The 20448-nt window shown below is 54.9% G+C and overlaps 1 protein-coding gene across 1 annotated transcript; it reads left to right on the top strand.

Moving 5' to 3' along the window:
* Positions 1–903: 903 nt before the first annotated feature.
* Positions 904–14204, top strand: SLC6A7 (solute carrier family 6 member 7). The gene is made up of 14 exons (XM_009960041.2): positions 904–936; positions 6343–6523; positions 7231–7362; positions 7942–8176; positions 8710–8848; positions 9143–9277; positions 9974–10077; positions 10656–10780; positions 11357–11469; positions 11551–11682; positions 12048–12147; positions 12524–12624; positions 12835–13002; positions 13992–14204. The coding sequence occupies exons 1-14, from the start codon at positions 904–906 to the stop codon at positions 14202–14204; spliced, it is 1911 nt and encodes a 636-aa protein (XP_009958343.2).
* Positions 14205–20448: the final 6244 nt, after the last annotated feature.

Genomic DNA, 20448 nt, shown 5'->3' with positions numbered 1-20448 from the left:
TGTGGGGGACATCTCCCACCATGAAAGTCGGAGAAGAAGCCACAGATCAGCTCTCTGCCACCTCATTGGGGATTTGACTGAGCATGACAGAGAAAAGCCCGCATCACTGTGGGCTTTGGGGCTGTAGGATCCTACTGCTGACTCAACAGGGATGTCTGAACCCTGGAGATGTGACCTCTGCTCCAGAATTGGGCCCGTGATATGCTGGACTCGGCTGCTCACCCTGGGGCCAAGAATTGCTCTTTCCCCCAGCACAGCGGGATGCTCTTGTCCTACCCAAAGGGACTGACATCTGTTGAGCATTCCCCTCCCCGGGGCTGGGGACTGGGCTAGGGCAGCATGGTGAAAAGTCACTTTTTAGGCTCCAGCTGTGTCCTGCCATAGGAAAATCAGCTCAGAGACGGACAGAAAGGTGCTGGGAGCTTCTGGCATCTGCATTTCCACTGCTGCCACTACTGCCTGGGGCATGTGGGACCCCTGGGATGCCCAGTGGCAGGGTGCCTGCAAAGTCAGGTCCATCCCCAGGGAGACCTGACTCATTCATGGCATGAGTAAGGCAGCAGCCGTTGCTCATTGCTACCCTGGTGGGGGGGCTGAGGTCCCGGACCCCGCCATGGCAGGGGTGCGTTTGACAGACAGCCCTTCTCCAGCCTGCCAAGAGCCGTCCCCTCCTCCCTCCCTGCTCAGCACGCAGTCATCCCCAACTCCAGGCAAACCTTTCCTCCAGCCTTGCTCCCTCTGTCCCCCCTGCCTCCCACCGCCCCACCAGCCCAGCCGGCAGGAGACTGGCACCCCTCCTTGCCTGTCATCGCTTCGCCCGCTCCCCCTTCTCCCTCCCTATCGCTGAAGAAAGCGAGAGGAAAAAGTGTCAGAGCGGCGAGCGCATAGCAACAGGATTTTGGGATGAAGAAGATTCGGCAGCAGCATCTCCAGGAGGTGAGAGCCGGGAAGCGGGGATGTCCCCCAGGGCTGGGAGCTGGGGAGCAGGGGAGCAGGGGGCAAGGCATGCCCATCACCCCACCATCCCCTGCCCAGGGAGCCTCCGTCTGCAGCCGACAGACTTTTCCCTGGCAGGGATTGCAAATGGGGATAGTGTATGTGCGTGGGGCCAAAGCAGGATTATGGAGAGAGTGACGGGGGGCGTTTTGTAACCACCACTCCTGCCAGGCTGCGATTAGCGGACCCGAGAGGCCCCGAGCTGAGGGCAGAGCTGCCTGGTGCCCGCTCCTGGCTGGATGCTCCCTCCCAACCCTCCCCTGCGAGCAGGTGCTGCCAGTGATGATTCATGTTGTGTCTGGCCAGGGGGCTGTGGGTGGGCATGGCATGGCATGCTGTTCCCACAAGCCCCAGGGACTGCCTGGTCTTGGGGGGTGGTGAGGGATTCCCCCCGGTGCTGGGGTGACCAGAGGGAGCTGGGCAGTGGCTTTCCCACCTGCAGCTGGGATTGCCTCCTCCTCCATAGGTGTCTGGGTGGTGCTGGACCCTGAACTCCCCTGGTGCCATTTGGCAGCTGGCAGAGCTAGAAACCCTTTTTATATCCTGCTGGAAACCCTTTTTAATCCCAGCTTTCAGGCTTTCCTATCCTAGGCTCCCCTCTTTGGTCTGCGCTTTGCTCTTACCACAGGCTCTCTGAGTCCCCATCTCCCCCACACGCCGGGGAGCGAGCCCCTTCTCGTGCCCACCCCGCATGGGGACACGGTGGCAGAGGCTGGCAGCCACAGCTCCCTCGCGGGGACACGCTGCTGCTGCTGCCGGTGGGTCACCCCTTCACAGAGCATCCGGGCAGCGACCCAGGGCAGTGAGCTCCTTCAGCTCTGTCCTTCGCCAAACCATGTCCACTACACACAGGGCAAGGCAACTCCAACCTGTGCCAGCCTTCAGATGAATGAAAACACAGGAGAGTTTCATCCTGCCAGGAAATTCCTAGGATATTGGGTATGACGTAAAAAAGCCAGCAGTGGCCTGGTGGAAAGCAGCAGCTCTCTGATGGCCCTGGCAGCCTTTCTCCACTGTTGTTTGGAGGCATAGTCTGGCTCTTCCCTCTCCTCTTTCTTATAAATTGCTTTTTCAGATGACTTTGTAACTGCAAGACCCATTAAAAGTTGTCTTAGTCCCTTGCAAAGGCTTTCTGACATACTTGAATGTCTCTGCTGCTGGTGATCCTGTTTAACATTTATTCAGGAATTCATTTATTCCCACAGCGATCAACTGGAATGGAAAGCAGATGTCTCTGTAGTTATTTTCCCAATTCCTAGTGCTGCTCAGGGCCCTGCTATCCTTCATTAACCAAAAATACTCTTGTTGAGCTCCAGATGGAGAACTTGGTGCTTGCAGCCACCCAGCACCTTGGGACCACCGTGTCCAACATGGGCGTCGGGCTTGCCTGGAGCCGGCTGCAGCCAATGGAGGAGTTTGCACAGCCCCGGCTGCAGCACCCTCCCGGGATCTCGACAGCCTCCTCTCCCTCTCATTATGATCCGCTTCCCATCGGTGAGCCAGGAGTTTCAAGCCTTCTCACCAGACATGTTTTAGACATATGGAAATTCCTCTTTAATAGAGAAGATCTTTCTGAGGCTCTGAAGATTTCAGGTTGCCTTTTGCATTAGAGTATTTCGAGAAGAGTTGAGCGTATGGGTTTTATTTGTTTACTTATTTGCTTTGGGAGGTTATTTGGTAGAAATGGACTAAAGCCCACAGAGGCCAGTGGTGGGAGCCAGGATTTTGGCTGGCCCTCCTCGTACCTGGCCAGGCTGCAAAGCAGCATCCTCCTTCCTAAGCCACTGCCCTCCTCTACAAACTGCCTCAAACCTTCCCCTCTCCTCCCCCAGGGCTTTTGGATGAAAGACCATAAGCATTTGCAGCTGTGCATATTCCCTGTGCTCTGGACATCACTGTAATGAGTTTGCTTCAGCCTCAGCAACCTCCAGCCCCCAAACCCCTTGTGCTGGCTCCGGCATCGCTTGCTCCCTCTCCTGGCATGTGCTGGGGGAACCCGGGGTTAGCCCAGCCCTTCAAGAGGCTCTTCCACACCACAGAGATGCTGTATTTACTTCCCCTTCTAAGGCATATTACATTTGAATTAATTTTTTATGCTGTTTTTTTTCTCGAAGAGATTAACAAGCAATTCAAACTAATCTGAAGTGACTCACACTTTACAGACACACTGTGCTCGCACACAGCTCAGATCCACAGGGGAGAAATCTGGTGTTGGGTGGCATTTCTCCCAGTCAAAGGCTGTGTTCCACACCCAAAACACTGACAAAATAACCCCACAATGCCAGCTTGAATGGAGACAAAATATGATGAAAAAGTAGCTTTAATCTTGCTGGCTTTTCATGGATACAGCTGAGTTCTGCACTGGTTTAAATAAATTGGTTTACAGAAAATAATTAGCATAGGGCAATTTCCTTATGGAAGCCAGCTCTTATCTCGGCAGAGACTAAAGAGCTTTTTCTTCTCGGTGACCTTTGCTTTGCTGACTTCTTTGGGAGCATCTTCTGGTGAATAATGGCAAGTGATGCCGTGTTCAAAGAGGACGTTGTTGCCAAGGGAGCTGTTAGTCCCTGTCTGTGTACAACCACAAGACGGGAGCCTGGTTTGAAAGATGGCAGTTGATGATGGAAAGTACTAGAGCAATATCGTAGCACTAGAGCACTTCAGCTGCTGCTGAAAAAGAAAATTCCTGTTATGACAAAGGCTGAAAGGGAGCATTAATCCTAAAATAAAGGGCTGGAATTGAGCTGGTGTGGGAGATTTCCAGCAGCCTGAAGCAGAGAGGTGTGCATCTCTCTGGCAAAGATGGGCTGGAATCCTTAAATAGTTTAGGTCAGGCAAATAGGCCAGGTTTTCTGTGATTTCTATGGAAAGACTACGATTTGGCGCATTTTTGGGCTTCACAGTCATGGAGCAGCCTCCATGTGTGTTTTCCAGCAGCATCGCTGGCCTGTGCCTCCCCAACCTGCCTGGTGGGGACTGTGATGTCGCTGTCCTTGGGGTCTATCTGACTCCTGAGCACTCTCTGTTTTCTGCTCTGGGGACCCAAATTTAAACTGCAGATCTCCAGCTGAAAATATTAAAAAGAGGGGCAGCCATCACTGAGACACGGGTGACAAACTACATCCCATGGCCTCTGAAAAGCGTGACTGAGATGGGGGACCAGGCTGTGGACAGTTTGGAAAAGGTCCTGTCGGTTCCTTTGGTTTTGTTGTTTCTGTGTGATTTCCATGCTAAATCTGATGGATGGGCACTGCATTCAGTCAGGTCATGCAGCTCCACCAGTACCCCCTTGCAGCTGTTTAGGATTCAGGCAGAGGTGCAGGAATTAGGTGAGAGAATTTAATGATCTCCCAGCATCCCTGCTCACTATTTTTGTGTTATTTAAACCTGGAAAGCGAGAGCTCCCTGGGCAGTGTGAGGGACTGTGAAGTATTTTTTTGTGGAAGACCAAACAGTGATGGCCCTATAGCTCCTGTCCCTGCCTGGCAGGAACCTTTGTGAGTACAGGTTTTAGCCCCTGAGGTTTTCACGAGGGATATGGCAGAGCAGTCTGTCTGTCACCTGCAAACACAGGTTGCTGTGGGTCATGCCCGCTGTGTGCGCTGGGTTGATTAGCAGGCATGGCCATGGTTTGGAGTAGTTGCTAAGCTGGAGAGCTGTGTTAAACAGCTACAGGAGGGCTGCCAGGTAGCAACGGTTTTATAGCAACAGTGTTATATCTGGGTCACGTTTTGACTTAGCCTGTGTTTCTGAAGCATTTTCTTCTGGCCTTTGCCTTGTGACAGTGGCATCCAACAGGGACGGGCTTTTAACGGTGGGTTTTAGTGTAATGCCTTTGCTCGAGCTGTGCATTTCAGGTTGGCTTTGGGAAGAGTTTGCCCTGGTTCGTCCCGTCCCTCGAGGGGTTTGCACGCCGGCTGGGGACAGGCTCGCCTCGGTGTTCGGTGCCTTCGGGCTGTGAGCAGCATGTGTGCGGTGCCGGCGGCTGGAGGAGTGGGGTGCACCCTGTGAAGGGTGGGAGCCTGCAGCCATCAGCAACAGGCTCCTGGTCTCCATGGGAACCGGCAGCAAGAGCATCCTGTGGTCCAGCTGGAGAGGAAGAGGAGGAGGAGAGGAGATGGCTGCCACCTTCCCTGGGGGCTGTGGCAGAGCAGTGGTTGGGCTCTGCTCACTAGCCAAGTCTGATCTCCCGAGGGCTGGAAGTCTGCTGCGGGCTCTGAGCATATGTGCACACTGGTGACCCACAACTCCTTCTGGCTGATCCCTCCAAATCCAGGCCCCTTTCCCTCAATCAATCCCATGGGCTTGTTCCCTATGATCCCTGAACTCAGAGAGACAGAGATAGCTGCTTTTTTTCTTTTCAGAGCCCAAGAAGAAGGAAAGGTTCCCAAGTGAGCTCCTCCTGCTCTGGTCCTGGTGCCTTGTCAGCAGGGACACCAGCATCCTTCTGTCTCCATGCCTCAATACCAGCCCAAACTGATACACTCCCAGTCAGGGGCACAGCAACACGCCGTGGCACAAGGGCAGGATCCTTCCCTGCACTCCCAGGGTCAGGAGGCTGGGGAAGTTCAGATAGACCAAACATCTCACTGCAGACCTGATGTAAACACACACACCAAGAAGCCCTCTTGGTGTATCACCCAACCTAAATGTATCACAGGGATCACACCCCCCTCTTGCAGACCAGGCACAGCCAGGGAGGAAGGGAATGGGTTAATTCACTTTGTGCTGAAGAGCTGCCTTGCCTCACTGATCCAGGGCAGATTAGGAAAGCTGGAAGGAGCTCTCTCTCAGCAGGGCCAATTGGGAGCACGTCACTAAATCCCCACAGTGTAGGCTTTTGGCAGTTGGAAAAGCACAAAAAACTCCCCATTTATTTAATGGCAGCTGAGCACCTGGCATGGTAGGGGCATGTGGGACCGGGGTGTTGTGCTCCCTGGCAGTCCAGCGGTGATTCTTCCCCTGCTGTCCTCATGCCCATGCTCTGCAGGAGATCAGGGAAGTTTATCATGACCCCTTGAAAGGATTTATTGGGAAGGTGAGGTTGCAAGATGGGTCCTGTCCTCCCAGGGTGAACTGGGGCCATCCTGCCTTCCCCAGGGGAGCTCTGGCCATGCGGGATTGCATTTATTCCCTTTCTTGTTCAGCAGCAAAGCAGGACGTCGGCTGGGATGGTGCACAGATTGCTGCTGGGACAAGATATCCCCAAGGGACAAATGTCTTGGGGGTCACAAATTCACACCTGAGCTCTCAGTGCTCCTTCCCTCTCTCCCACTCTTCATCCCCTGTCTTTATTCCTTCCTCGACCCCTGGTTGCCCTCTCCTATCCCCTGCTCTCTCACTCAGCCGGTGACGCCAGAGCTTCTGGTGAGCCCCAGCAGCCAGGACGGGGACCTGGGCTCCGAGTGCCCGGAAGACAGAGGGAACTGGACGGGACGGCTGGATTTCCTTCTCTCCTGCATTGGATATTGTGTGGGCCTTGGAAACGTCTGGAGGTTCCCCTACAGGGCTTACACCAATGGAGGAGGTACTTGGGTATCCTTTGGAGCAGCCACGTCTCCCCCTCACTGAGCTGGGCTGGTGGGAAGTGTCTCTGAAGAGATGCCCCTTCCCCTTCTCGGGGGTGGGAAGTAGAGTTCATTGTTGTGGGGTGAAACCTCCTCCTGCCCCCCATGCTTGCTGTAGAGCATTAACCACCTGTACCCACATGTGGAAGGGACTCATCAGCCCATCTCTGTACTCATGGCCTTGGAGATATCTCCAGCTCCATGCTGGACTGAATACCACCTAAGCATCCCTCTTGGTTTCCAATAGCTTCTTGGCTTGGTGTCCTCCAGGACTTAGAGGGGTCAGCAAGTGCTTCCCAGGTATCGAAGGAGGGGAGCTAGCCTTTTGCAATGCAAGAGCCCGGTGTGATGGTGCAAAGTGCCCAGCTTGCTCAACTGCTCCCAGAGTAATTGCTTGTCACATGCAATAACAACTGCAGCATTTCACAGTGTTTGTGAAAGATTCAAGACGAAAGGAGAGTTGGGGGCAAGGGGGAAGCATGGCACTGGTTGAATCACAGCCCCTTCCTCCTGCACTAACAGTGAGCTGCTGCCCCTTGCTGTCTTCCAGATTTTGGTGTAGAACCCTCAGGGCCACAGATGTTGAATAAACTTTATTCCCTATCATAGATGGGCTTTAGGTCTCTGTTCTGTGTTACTTTCAGGGTTTTTTCCTTGCTTCTTGCAGGAGCTTTCTTGGTTCCTTACTTCATCATGCTGGCCATCTGTGGGATCCCCATCTTCTTCATGGAGCTGTCACTTGGCCAGTTCTCCAGCCTGGGGCCACTCGCCGTCTGGAAGATAAGCCCTCTCTTTAAAGGTGCGTGAGTGAAGTCCAGAGCCTCTGCGGGGCCTCTGGAACAGCTGCTTGATGAGGATATGGACCAGCAGCAGCATCACATGATCCTTAATTCTTGTTAGAATTAAAGGTTAAATTCTGGGGGTATGTAGAGCAGTCTGGACTTCTGGGTTAGCTGGTTTAGTAGCTGCAAGCTATGTATGCAATCTATCAGGTTTTGGAGGCTCTGGATGTCATGACTAGCTCTAGAAATTGTATTAAATTTATTAAGCCAGCTAGTGTACAAAATACAGCACCAAAGCTAAGCAATGACTGTTAAAGAGAAAGGTAAGAATAAAGCATTACGAAAAAGAAAGGTCAAATGAAATAATTTTGCTCTTAACATTAAGTTGGAGTAAAATCATCTGTACAATGCAATAGATCATCAATTCAGAGAAGGCATATGTGGAGGGTATAATAGCAATAAGAGGCTTCCCCCACCAGGTGAACCTCTGACTGGTTAAACATTTGGCTGCTGAGATCCAGTGTCTGACCCTGGGTTTGGATATGCTCTGCTCCAGGGACATGGCTCACTCCTTCTTTACCCTCTCCTTCCTCCAGGCGTTGGCATGGGCACAATCCTCATCGTCTCCCTGGTGGCCATTTACTACAATATGATCATTGCTTACGTTCTCTTCTACCTCTTTGCATCCCTCACAAGCGACTTGCCCTGGCAGCACTGCGGCAACTGGTGGAACACCGACCTGTGCCTGGACCACCATGTCATCAAGGCGGGGAACACCACCTTCCCCGTCAACATCACCAACACCGTTAGCCCCAGCGAGGAGTACTGGAGGTAAAGAGGTCAGCCTGACCTGGCCACGGGAACATGGTTGGCATCCAACCAGGGAGAGCATGGGGATGGGATGAGGGGTGAAGGGTCTGTGTTGCATGTCTCAGGGCTTGATGGGCACTCATAGTTGGCGTTGTGGGTGCAGTAATGGGCTCTTGTGCTCAGCTATGGGCTGTATCTCAGTTTAGCTGATGGGATCATGTCCCTGGGATGTGGGAAGTATCCATGATCTAGTGCTGCTTTGCTGACCTGGGGATAGGTTACACTGAAATGCATCCCATGCCTGGACCAGCTGGGAATTTGCTCTCAAGCCACCAGGCATCCCCTCTGGGCTCTTTAATGCAGGCCAGAGAAATCACATCAACTGCTCCCCTTTCCCTGGCAAATACCTGCCAGTGCCTTGTTCCTCTCTCATTGCTGGGATATTTGGCAAGGTTATTTTTTGCAGCAGAGGCGCTGCTATGTTCAAAGAGGGTCTCTGGAAAAAGGCAGGGGGTGCCTGTGGCTGCTCACTAGTGGTTCTCCCTTCTGCCTAGCCGGTACGTCCTGCACATCCAAGGGAGCTCTGGGATCAGGGATCCTGGGAGGATTCGCTGGAACCTGTGTCTGTGCCTGCTCCTTTCTTGGACTATCGTCTATCTGTGCATCCTAAAGGGAGTCAAATCTTCTGGCAAGGTAAGGGCTGGACAGTCTCTTTTGGGGGGACCTACAGCGATGCTCACCAGCACCTGTACACATCTGGGAAAGTGAGACCATAAACATCAGCTGAACACAGGCCACTTCGGGGATGGCTTGCACACCCAGACACTGGCAGGGTCGACATCGCTGGCCCTGCTGCATCCCAAGGACCCCCAGCCCCGCAGGGTGATGCAAGGTGATGAGGTGTCCCAGCCCAGGGACAGAGCTGGGGAGGAGCAAGTGTGTGTGCTCTCGCTCAGGGCTCTCCCAGATGGCTCTGCAATCCCACAGGTCGTGTACTTCACCGCCACCTTCCCGTACCTCATCCTGGTGATGTTGCTTATTCGTGGTGTGACCCTGGAGGGGGCCTGGAAGGGAATCCAGTTTTACCTTACACCCCAGTTTGATCACTTGCTGTCTTCCAAGGTGAGCAGGATCTTGTGCAATTTGTTCAAGACAGAAAAATAAACCTTCTCCTGCCACCTCCAGCATGCAACAGAGGTGGTTCCAGTACTCGAGTGCCTTTTCTGGCCACTGCCTGAGCCAAAGTCCTCTCTCTTGGTTGCTCCCAGATCAAAAGTATTTGCCTGTCAGCAATCTGACTTTGCTCCACACATTGTCTATGCTGCCTCTTCCCACCTGGCCCAGCCCTGTGCCTGCATTTCTGGCTCTCCATGCAGGGGATGGTGTGCTCACCACCTACCCTGGGTACCAGGACTGTGAGCAGGATTAGTCCAGCCCCTGTGATGGGATGGGGGACGGTGATGGGTGCTCATGGTGGATTTGGCTGTTCTGTTTTTCTCAAGCAATCTCAGCATGCAGGGCAGGGAGTTTCCTTGGGTCAGCAGTGTTGGTAGCAGAGACCACCCAGTTTTACAAGGGCATTTAATGCCATGCTGGGATGGCTCTAAAACACTCTCATTAGCCCTTCCACTATCCAGCTGACCCACTACAAGTGGTGAGCATGTTAACAAGGAAAGACAAACACCCTACGGGCTTTGCATGACTGGACGGCTAGGGAGGATGTGCTGGGGGCTCTGGGGAAGCACATTTTTAACTCCCTTTTCCTTGGGAGGAGGTTTCCAAGCCCCTGCTCTCCTCAGTCTTGGTTTTTTTCCTCAGGTGTGGATTGAGGCAGCCTTGCAGATTTTCTACTCCCTTGGAGTAGGCTTTGGGGGCCTCCTCACCTTTGCCTCGTACAACACCTTCCATCAGAATATCTACAGGTGGGAGCCAATTGCTGTCTTGTAAAAAGCATATGTTGAGGGGAGCTGTGAAAACCTCAGTTGGTGGGTTCAAAGCCAGCAGAAGCACACAGTGCAGCACAGGGTCACCCAGCACTGCTCCTTGCCCAAGCATCTTACAGATACCTAGCAGCTTGCACAGGCTGGAGAGGGACAGAGGGATGTATGGAAGAAGATTCTCCTAAACATCAAGGCACAGCAACTGACTCAGAAGTTTTGGGATGTAGATGCTGAAGGCTGAGGATATTTGAGGCTGGTTATGCACATTTGTCCTGTCCCCAGCATCCGTTGCAGGTCACCAGCAGAAAGGGGAGTCTGGGTGTTGGACATTTGGGTTGATCTCCTCCACAGGTGAAAGCAAGCTTGGGAGGAACCCCAAAATAACCCATGTCACTAGGTATATGGTCCTTTTGCACCTGGAAAATACTTACCAAGAGAGGCGCTGGAGGAGAATTGCACTGGGTCACCTAACATGTCACCCAGGGCTGGCAAAGCCACCACGCACTGCTGTGGATGCTAAGGAGTGGGAGTGTTCAGAGCATCTTCTTTCTCCTCTATAGGGACACCTTCATAGTGACCCTGGGCAATGCCATCACCAGCATCCTGGCAGGGTTTGCCATCTTCTCCGTTTTGGGATACATGTCCCAGGAGCTTGGGGTCCCTGTTAACCAGGTGGCAAAAGCAGGTGAGGCCAAATGAAGACCCTTTCTCCTTCACCCTCTGGCTGTGTGCACTGAGTAGCATCCCTTCCAGATGGAAGGCATCTGGGGGTGTTAGCATGAGGCATGAAGGTGTATGCTCAGCTGGCCAGGGGGAGGGAAGGGAGGAGACTAGTTCCTGCCATGCAAACATTGAGCAACACCAAGCAATGTCTACTAAAGGCCTGAGCAAGGAGGGCTGGTTTTCCTGCACCCCTCTACCCTCTGTTGCAGGACCACTCCTGCCCATCTTGCAAGGGCCACAGCAGGTCCCTGCCATGGTGCCTCTCCTCTCCTCTCCTCTCCTCTCCTCTCCTCTCCTCTCCTCTCCTCTCCTCTCCTCTCCTCTCCTCTCCTCTCCTCTCCTCTCCTCTCCTCTCCTCTCCTCTCCTCTCCTCTCCTCTCCTCTCCTCTCCTCTCCTCTCCTCTCCTCTCCTCTCCTCTCCTCTCCTCTCCTCTCCTCTCCTCTCCTCTCCTCTCCTCTCCTCTCCTCTCCTCTCCTCCATCCCCCATGCCCAGCATTGTCACCCCCTTTTCACCCTGCTGTTCTTTGCCTCCCCTAGGTCCTGGCCTGGCTTTTGTGGTGTACCCCCAGGCCATGACAATGCTCCCCCTTTCTCCATTCTGGTCTTTCCTGTTCTTCTTCATGCTGTTAACCTTGGGCCTGGACAGCCAGGTAAGGACAGAGCCCACCTAGCCAGCCGCGGTGCCCAGGCACCCCAGGGGCTCAGGGAACCCTCATCTCCTTTGCCTGCAGTTTGCCTTTATGGAGACCATCGTTACAGCAGTGACAGACGAATTTCCCTACTACCTGCGGCCAAAGAAAGCTTCTTTCTCGGCTGTCATCTGCATCGCTCTCTTTCTGATGGGGCTCATCCTCACCACAGAGGTAAGGATGTGGGGCTGGATGTGTCATGGGGGCTGACTAGGGCCTCACTCTAGGGGGTGCTTAGGGCAGGAGCCAAGTTTGGAGAGACTCGTGTATTCACATCAGCTAACAGGTTGGAAGAGAGATGATCGATGAGCCTTGGCTTCTTGAGGATGTGAGGTTCAAGGGGAGTGACACAGCATTGCTCCTGTCCCTGCACCGTCTCCAGAAGGAGAGTGATGTCTCTTGAGGGTGCCTGACTGCTATCTTCCCCAGCGCCCCCAAAGGGGATAAAAGGACGTGTCTCCAAAAGTGGGAGGACATGTGTGGGGGTTTATTGGGGTGCTGGTCCTGGGGATGCTGGCCGCTGCACTTTGCCTCCACAGGGTGGGATGTACTGGCTGGTCCTACTGGATGACTACAGTGCTGGCTTTGGTCTCATGGTGGTGGTGATCACTACCTGCCTCGTGGTGACACGTGTCTATGGTAAGGGGGTCTGTCCCCACAGGGGCACAGGGAGGAGTGGGCTGTCTGTATGAAGAGAGGGATATAGAGAGAGTGGTAGGGGAGCCAGAAGCCTTGCAATGGAGCATGAAATACCTCTGCTCCAACCTCTTGTTTCTTGTTGGCCATCACTGGATTCACCTCTCCAGAAATACTTGGGGTGCTGAGCCTGGTCCTTCAGACAGCACCAGTTGACCCCCCCCCCCTTCCTGCATCTCCCAACTGCAAGGGGAGACACTTCTTTGCTGTAGAGAATGCAAACCACCGCTTTTGGTCAGTGCAGGGCAGCCTGGTACAGGCATCTGGCTCTGGGGGAGGGATCACGGCTTCTGAGTCCCTCTTCCTCTCCCTCCTCCAGGCATGGAGAGGTTCTGCCGAGACATCCACATGATGCTGGGCTTCAAACCAGGACCCTACTTCAGAGCCTGCTGGATGGTCCTGTCCCCGGCAACAATGCTGGTAACCGCTCAGCTTGAGATGCTGGATGGTGCTGGAGAGCTGCAGTGGTGCCAGCATCGCTGGGTGACCTCCCATTGTGACAAGTCGCTTTGCTGGCATCTCCTGCCCCAGGGACCATTCTGGTTCTGATGGGAGGTCTCCATCATTTCCAGGCCTTTTTTAAGCATGAGACCTTCAGAGGGCTGACTGCACTTTCTTCCCATCCCGCAGGCTTTGCTGGTGTACAACATCATCAAATACCAGCCCTCTGAGTATGGCAACTACCGCTTCCCCACCTGGGCTGAGGTCTTGGGCATCCTCATGGGAGTTCTTTCCTGCCTGATGATTCCTGTGGGCATGGTGGTGGCTGTGCTCCAAGAAGAAGGGACACTGTGGGAGGTAGGAGGTGCTGGGGCCCGGCATTACTGCAGAACACCCAGAAATGTGCAGGGGTGGCCACGAGCCCCTGCCATATCTGTATCCTCTGGAAATACCTGCATCCTCTCTCCTGGAGGTGTGTGTCCCCATCTCTCCTTGCTGCCCAGGAGGTGTGAGAGATGGTGTGTCCCAGCGCATTTCCAGCAGTGCCCCTTCCTGTGATGCCAGGCAGGCACTGAGTCATGCTGCTTCCCAAGGGGCAGCCCTGTGCCCGTCCCCCCTCCAAAACAAGCCTGCTACAGCTTGCCCTGTGGGGAAGTATGTTGTCCCTAGCGTGGGGCGGGCACGGGCACATGGGACTTTGCACCCATTTTGCAGGCGACAGAGCAAGGAAGGCAGCTGCTGGGCTGCACAGGCAGCCACAGGCAGCACAGGTGGGATCCCTCCGCTGAAAGGTTTATCCTAGGAGCAGGTTATGGAGCTGCTGGCTGCTCACAGCCTTTTCCAGCCCTGGCTGGGCTTTGCTGCTTTCCCCAGGCTGTTAAAAGCAGAGGCAGCAGCGCTGCTGCCCTCCCCAGGCAGCAACTCACCAACTGGAGCACTTACTGGCTGCAACCTGGCTTGGCACAGCCGTGGGCACAGTGGCATGGCCAGGAACCACCTTGGCTGAGGCTAACCCCTTGCCTGGGTGACTCTAACCCCACACCACAGGGCCATGGCCCTACAATAGCCCCTAGCTCCTGCAAGCCCTCGCCACCGTCACCCACAGACCGTAACACCTCCACAGCCCACAGCAGGGCACTTATACAGAGCTTCCTTCCTAAAAAGCTTCAGGACAAGCTTTTGGCCTCAGCCCATCTTCACTGGGGGCACTACCAGTCCCTCGGAGCTGGCAAAGCACACTGTCCCCCGGGAGGGGTGGGTGAGCTGCTGGGTGGGGGGCGCCAGCCGGAGAGCAGAGGGGGTGCCGATGCAGGGTGCCTGTGCTTCCTCCGCCTGTCTCCTCACAGCGACTCCAGCAAGCCAGCCGGCCCGCCATGGACTGGGGCCCGTCGCTGGAGGAGAACCGGACCGGCATGTACGTGGCGAGCCTGGCCGGCAGCCAGTCCCCCAAACCACTGATGGTCCACATGCGGAAATATGGGGGCATCACCAGCTATGAGAACACGGCCATCGAGGTAGACCGGGAGATGGAGGAGGAGGAGGAGGAGTCCATGATGTGAGGGGACCCACCGCCCCATGCGCTGGGGGGTGGGCTCACCCCCGCAATTTGCACAGGTTGCACTGTGGCACTTCAGGACGGCTCAGGGGGGACCAGTCGGGAGCTGCCAACCCTGCCGGCCTCCTTACCACCGCCCTGGCCCCACCAGGATGGAGCTGCTGCCTGTCCCAGTGCCCCTGATGTGTTTCTGTTCAGTGTGGCAAGTTGTGTGACGAGTCCATGCGTTCGTGTGACAGTGTCTGGTGCAAGTGTCTGGGCTGCCCAGCTCCCACCCTCGGCCCCAGCCCTGCCTTCCTTGCACAGGGATGCTCAGGTGGCAGGGATTTTCAGGCTACAGGAGGTGGGCAGGAGGAGGAGGTCCTCTGTATTGGTCTGTTCTCTGCTTGTGTGTATTTAACTCAAATAACCCACAAACACGTGTGAGAAAGGACTGTAATATCCTCCATGCCCTGAGGACAGTGTGTGCTGGTGTGTTCCGCTCACACAGACATACTCCAGCAAAACCAGCACTAATCAGTGTCCTGCTAAAGAAATCTGACCTAATAAATGATCAGTTAAAAACAATTAGAAGGAATATAAAAGAAAGCTTTATAAACAAACCAGCCTGGGCCTGTCCAAGCTTGTAGATCCTCCAAGGACTTGGTGGGTCAGAGCAGCTCTTCCCTGTGATGCCTGGCAGGGCTGGTGTGAGCTGAAGGAAGCGAAGAGGATGCGTGGCCCATTCTCCATGTGTGCAGGAGGTCAGGGACAGGTCTCAGCTAGACCCAGTGCCAAAGGAAGACCCGTGTCCATCCCCAGGGGGGATTCAAGGGCTGTCCCTAGCCCTGGGTGCTGCTTTTCCCAGGGAAAGGCAAAGGGCTGGGTTTCAGTACCTGCATATGACTTTGGGGTAGCTCAGCCCATGTCCCAGAGACCTCATCTCCTGACAGAGCTGCTGGCCTGGGGGGGTGCCAGTGAGCTACTGGACAGGGCTGCTTGGACCCAACACTGCCTGTCTCCATCACCCCGGTGTCATGTGTGCCTTTTCCCGTGTACCCTTGGCTCACCATTAAAAAGCGGTGTGTGACCCAGCCTCTGCGTGGGTTATTTTGGAGGTCCTCAGCATGCAAGAAGGTCACTTCTAGGGGGGCTTCCAGGGATGGGGGGCATAGCCTCGCTGGGTTTTGTCCTGCAAATCTCTGTCCTAGTCAGGTAAAAGCCAAAAACCCCAGGATAAACAGAAAAATCAGGGTTTCTGCCTGGTTTATGCATGTGGCCCCAGTGCACTGGGCTGTTAACCCCATGGCCACGCAGCCCTGGGTCCAGCACGACGAGCTGAGCCTCCAGGGTGAATCCTGGCATGAGTCTGCGGTTTTCCTTAACGACCCTTCCCTATGGTGGAGATTTAATTATTGCCTTCGCCTCTCCGAGAACGTAGGGCCAGCTCCAACACCTTCTCCTCCTGCCTGCCTGCCTGCCTCCACACGGCCAGGGATGCTGAGCTCCCTCCCCAGCCTGCTCTGCCCTTCCTCTTCCCTACAGGACCACCGATGACTTTCCACGTCCTCCTCACCATACCCCACTGTGTCTGCAGCCCCCAGGGATGATGGGGGTCCTCCAGCTCCATCTTCTCTGGGCACATGGGTCTCTGGCAGCACGACTGCGCTGCAAAGCAACTTCAGCCACTAGCCGCCGGGTTAATCATTAGAGGTTGGCCATAAAAGTGTCGCTGATGGAAAGTTCAGGCCGTGGCGGCTGGAGAGCGGGGAGGGCCTGCCATAAACATTTATGGCCCCAATGAATCCCTCGCTCTAACCTTGACACTATTTACTGAGCAGGAGGCCTCGGCGGGTCATGGTGTTGCCCAGCCATTGCTGTGGGTGCTGGCTGGGGAGCCCAGGCTGCGCTGGCTCCGGGAGGGGCACACACCATGGGGTGCATGGTGTGACAGAGTGGGTGATGGACTCTGGTGTATCCCCATGTCGCTGCGAGCCACAATTGCCAGAGCAACCAGGAGACCCTGACGCCTTCCCACAGCATGGAGATGGAGGTGCCTTGGGCTGGTCGAGCCGGTCTGGTCTCTGCATGTCTCTGACCTTTTCCTACCTGCATGGGGTCCTGCCACATTCCCCAAATCCCCCCTATAATCCCGGGATCTTGTCAATCAGTGTTGCGTTGCAGAGCGATGGGAAGGACAGAGCAGAGACTACAGCGGGGATGTGGTGGGGAATAAAGCTGACAGTGGCAAGGGGAAACCAAGGGCAGAAGTTGCCGGGGCAGTGTCACAGCCAGAGGACATGTTCCCTGGGCCGTGTGTGGCTGCGCTCGGGGGGGCATGGGACTCATCGGTGGCCACAAACCCTGCTCCTGGGTCCAGCGGTGCCTCCGTACCCTGCATTGCAAGGTGGTCTGGGGTCCGATACCACCTGATACAGCCCGATGCAGTCTGATGCCATCCTCCCCACGTCCCCACAGATGGGCACCCCCTCCCCTCCTGCCACTTTGGCCTCCTGGCGTGTCCCTCTGCTCTCCCGGAGAGCCCAGGGCTTTCTCCCAGGTTTTTCGCAAGACCCTTCGGCACCCAGGTAGGGGTGGCCGGGGGACAGTCCTGGGGGTGCCTGGCTCTCTGCCCCTCGCCTTGCTTGTCCCCGGGCCGGGTGACAGCGGTGGCAGGAGCGGTCCGGTGCTGACACCTGCCGGGGCCGCGGCACATGGCTGGGACCGGGGTGTGAGGAGCAGGGACAGGGACTGTCGCAGCCCGTCCCCAGCCACCCCCCCGACAGGGGTCCAGCCTGCCTGCATGGGCAAAGCCCGGCAGCTGCCCCCGGGGGAGAGCCCTCAAACCCATCCTGGGCTCGGCTGGGGGGTTTCCGTACCCCACACTCTGCTGCACCATCTCCCACAAAACTCTTCTGGCTGCCCAGTGGGCTTGGCCCCCACCCCCCCAGCCAGCCCCGGGCAGCTCATGGGGTCTCCCAGACACCTGCAGCACCCAGATCCCACTCCCTGGGGAAAGGGCCTGGTTGGGGTGAGCTGCGTCTGGGGGCGACATCAAGCCCCAGGGATGCTGGTGGGCAGGGGCAGGCAGCGCCCAGGGTACCAGCATCCTGCAGGCAGGAGGAAAGCGCCCGCTGCCCGCAGCTTGATCCCAGCCTTGATGCTTTCGAGGACAGGAGGGCGGTGAGGGAGGGACAAGGCGGTGGCAGACGGTCTGAGTCACTGCAGTGACGGAGAATCATCCTTTTCCATGCTCAGAAGTTGGTAGCTATTTATTGCACTTGAACACCAAGAATAAAACTGACACTCGCCCTCCCTCCCGCACCCACCCCGCGCCCGGTCCCCCCGCCACCCTCCCCAAATAGAGCATCCGATTTGAGCAGTGATCATTCTGTTCACAGCCACAGGTTCAAAAAAAAAACAAAGGAAAAGGAAACAAAATCAATCCCTCCCCCCTCCCCGCATCAAGCTCCCGCTGAATCCAACACGGTCACACTGCTCAACAATTTGAGTGCACTTACAAAAAAGATAAGAGAAAGGCTTCAGCTGCAACCGTACGGACTGACAGACACGAGGGGACAGGCAGCTACCCCTCCCCGGGGCCTGATTTTTGTTACGTGACAAAGCTTTGTATACTCTTAATTATAATATATTTTTTGCAATCATCTTAAATAAATATTTCCATAGAGATTTCCTGTAAGTATATATATATTTTGATATATATATATAATATATAAGAGAGAGAGATCTCATTTTTTTCTTAAACCACTGTTAACATATTTTCCCTGCTTGTCCAAAAAATGTTACAAAAGCCCTAAAATTGTGCAACAGTTAGAAAAAAGAGACAACAACCCAAAGAAGGAAGGAGCTGCTCAATACAGCCCCCTCTCCCACTCCCTGTCAACCTGCAGGTGGGAAGGACATTCAGCCGAGGGGCAGGGAGCTGGTGGGTGGCCTTTGGGGGACAGATGGCAGAGGGGCCACCAGCCCTTCCTCTGATGTTCCCATAGCCTCTTCACATCTGGGTTTCCCTCCCTGGTACAGATGGGCTGGGACCTGCACCTTTGGAAATGGGTAATGGCGAGGTCTTTACCCTGCTAGCAGGAGGATGGTTGTTGCATCGAGCGGTGTACACCATGAGATGTGTCCTGTGGCGGGGAAGAAAGGTTAGCCTGGCTCCTGGGATGATCAGAGGAGGTGGTTATGGGATCTTCTGCTGACAGACACCTCTTGGTCCATGGGGCTATGTGGCTGCCCTCTCAAACATGGCACTCCTGTTTGCTGGTCCTCCCCAGAGATCCTGCCATGGGCTGCAGAGAAGATCACAAGCTCAAAGCGGGAGCAGATGGCTGCTGCTGCCTGCTCCAACCTCTGGGGCTCCACGGGGGCATCAATTCGTGGAGGGCAAAGGGAGGGGAGCCTGGCAGTGGGGGAGTTTACTTGGGGTAAGGGGGGAAGATGGCTCTCCTGGCTATGCTTGGCTGGGGTAAGAAGCAGAGCGCCTGCTCCTCCAGCAAAGAGCAGAGGCCCAGGAGTGGCCTCGTCTTCTTCCAGAGTAGATGCACCAGCAAGACCTGAGAAATGACGATTTGGCAGGCAGGAAGGGAAAACAGGAGACTCTCAAGCCCACCTGTGGAGCTGGGAGCCTGAGACCACCACAGCAACTGCTCCCACTCAAATATCCCGTGGTCTGTGAGAGGTGGAAGAGATGATCAGTTTGGAGGACTTCTGAGTTTGGTTTGACTCAGATGACCAGGCGAGCAGCTGAGTCGGCCTCTGTCTGTACTAGGAAAGGAAATGTGCTGCAGCCTGATCTCCATCATTGAGGTTAATGGGAACAGGAGGTCCGTAGTGGTAAACCTCATCCCAACAAGGTGGCCTTGTCCATACTGCTTGTTGGGAACATACCCTGGACCTTGTCATCCCCAAAACCATGGTGAGATTGTGGGCACGATACCAGTTAGCATGTGCCAGGGACGGTGACAACAGCTTAAAAGTACAGATGTAACGGCAGCATCCCTGGCTCTGCAAGCCAAAGAAGGATGGTGACAGTTGATGATTAATTTGTTAGTTTTCCTGCAAGTTTAGGAGAAATCAGGAAATGTGAAGGAAGACAGAGACAGAAGCTGTTGTGGGTGGTGGTATATCAGTGCTTGCTCAGAGATGCTCTGGGGGTATGGGAACCTACTCTGGAGAAACAGGGTGAGGTGGGGAAGAGAGACCAGGCAGAACAGATCCCTAAAGTGCAGGTGCTTAATGCTGCCATCGTGGGCAGGTTGGGAAGTTCGGTCTTCCTTGGTCAGGCTTCAGCTTGACTGGAAGACTAGAAGGAGTTGAAACCCCAGTCTCTGCTTCCCTTGGAAAGGATCAGGAGCATCTTAGGTGTTGCAAGGATATCCATCTGCCTCCAGAGGAACCTGTCCCTGGAGAAATGACCACAGAGAAACCTCGAGGAGGGGAAAGAACCTCCAAGACAACACCTCAAAGCCTTCCTGGAAACCAAGATGTTCCTCCCTAGCAGAGACTGCCCAAAGTGGGCTCTCAGTGAAAGGAGATTGTATCTACCCCAGCATCTCATCTGTCATCCTCAGTAAACCCCACTGCACCCCCTGTCCCAGTCCTTTCTGCAGTAGCAGCTGCTGGAGCAGCTTCACCCTCACAGCCACCTGAGGTCCACAGCTGTCACCAGCTCCAAAACCAGGCTGAAATGGTGTCTGCCCTACAGCCCTCATGCAGAGCCCTGCCGTGACCTCCTCCTTCCTCATTCATCACATACCAATCCCCAAAAATACTCCTGACACCCAAAGAGCCTGGACATCAGGAGGTGGATGAGACACTCACCATGGCTGGCTTCACAGCCAGCTCTGGAGAGGGAGAGAGAGAGCTGTGAAAGAGCTGAATCCTTCCTTTAAAAATGAAAAAAAAAAACTTCAGCACTACGTGACTACAGGAAGAAAAACAGATCTGTAAAAACACCCAAACTCTACCATAAAAGCTAATCCTCTCCCTGCATGGATTTCCCTTCTTTGGGACCATCTCTTGCAAGCCAACACAGCTCCACGGTCAAAGAGCACAGGTCCACCGAGGGCATGGGGATGCACATTTGCACCCGTGGAGCACCTGTGTGATTTGCCCCCAAAACGGCATCTCCGACACACATCGTCAACAACCATCGCGCCGCTGGCACAGCGGGACACACCAAAACACCTCTCAGGGCCTGTTCATGCCCCAGCAGTTTGGATTTCTTCCCCTCCATCCAGTGGGAAAAT

Source organism: Leptosomus discolor, chromosome 10 (assembly GCF_034619465.1).
Source record: "Leptosomus discolor isolate bLepDis1 chromosome 10, bLepDis1.hap2, whole genome shotgun sequence".
Classification (NCBI taxonomy): Eukaryota; Metazoa; Chordata; class Aves; order Leptosomiformes; family Leptosomidae; genus Leptosomus; species Leptosomus discolor.
Note: the sequence above shows the minus strand (reverse complement) of the source record. Positions and strands in the feature narration are given on the sequence as shown.

Coding starts and splice junctions, on each gene's coding strand:
- SLC6A7 (XM_009960041.2), top strand. CDS start 904: ATGAAGAAGATTCGGCAGCAGCATCTCCAGGAG. Junction 937..6,342: donor GGCAGCAGCATCTCCAGGAG/GTGAGAGCCGGG, acceptor TCTCTCACTCAG/CCGGTGACGCCAGAGCTTCT. Junction 10,078..10,655: donor TTCCATCAGAATATCTACAG/GTGGGAGCCAAT, acceptor TCTCCTCTATAG/GGACACCTTCATAGTGACCC.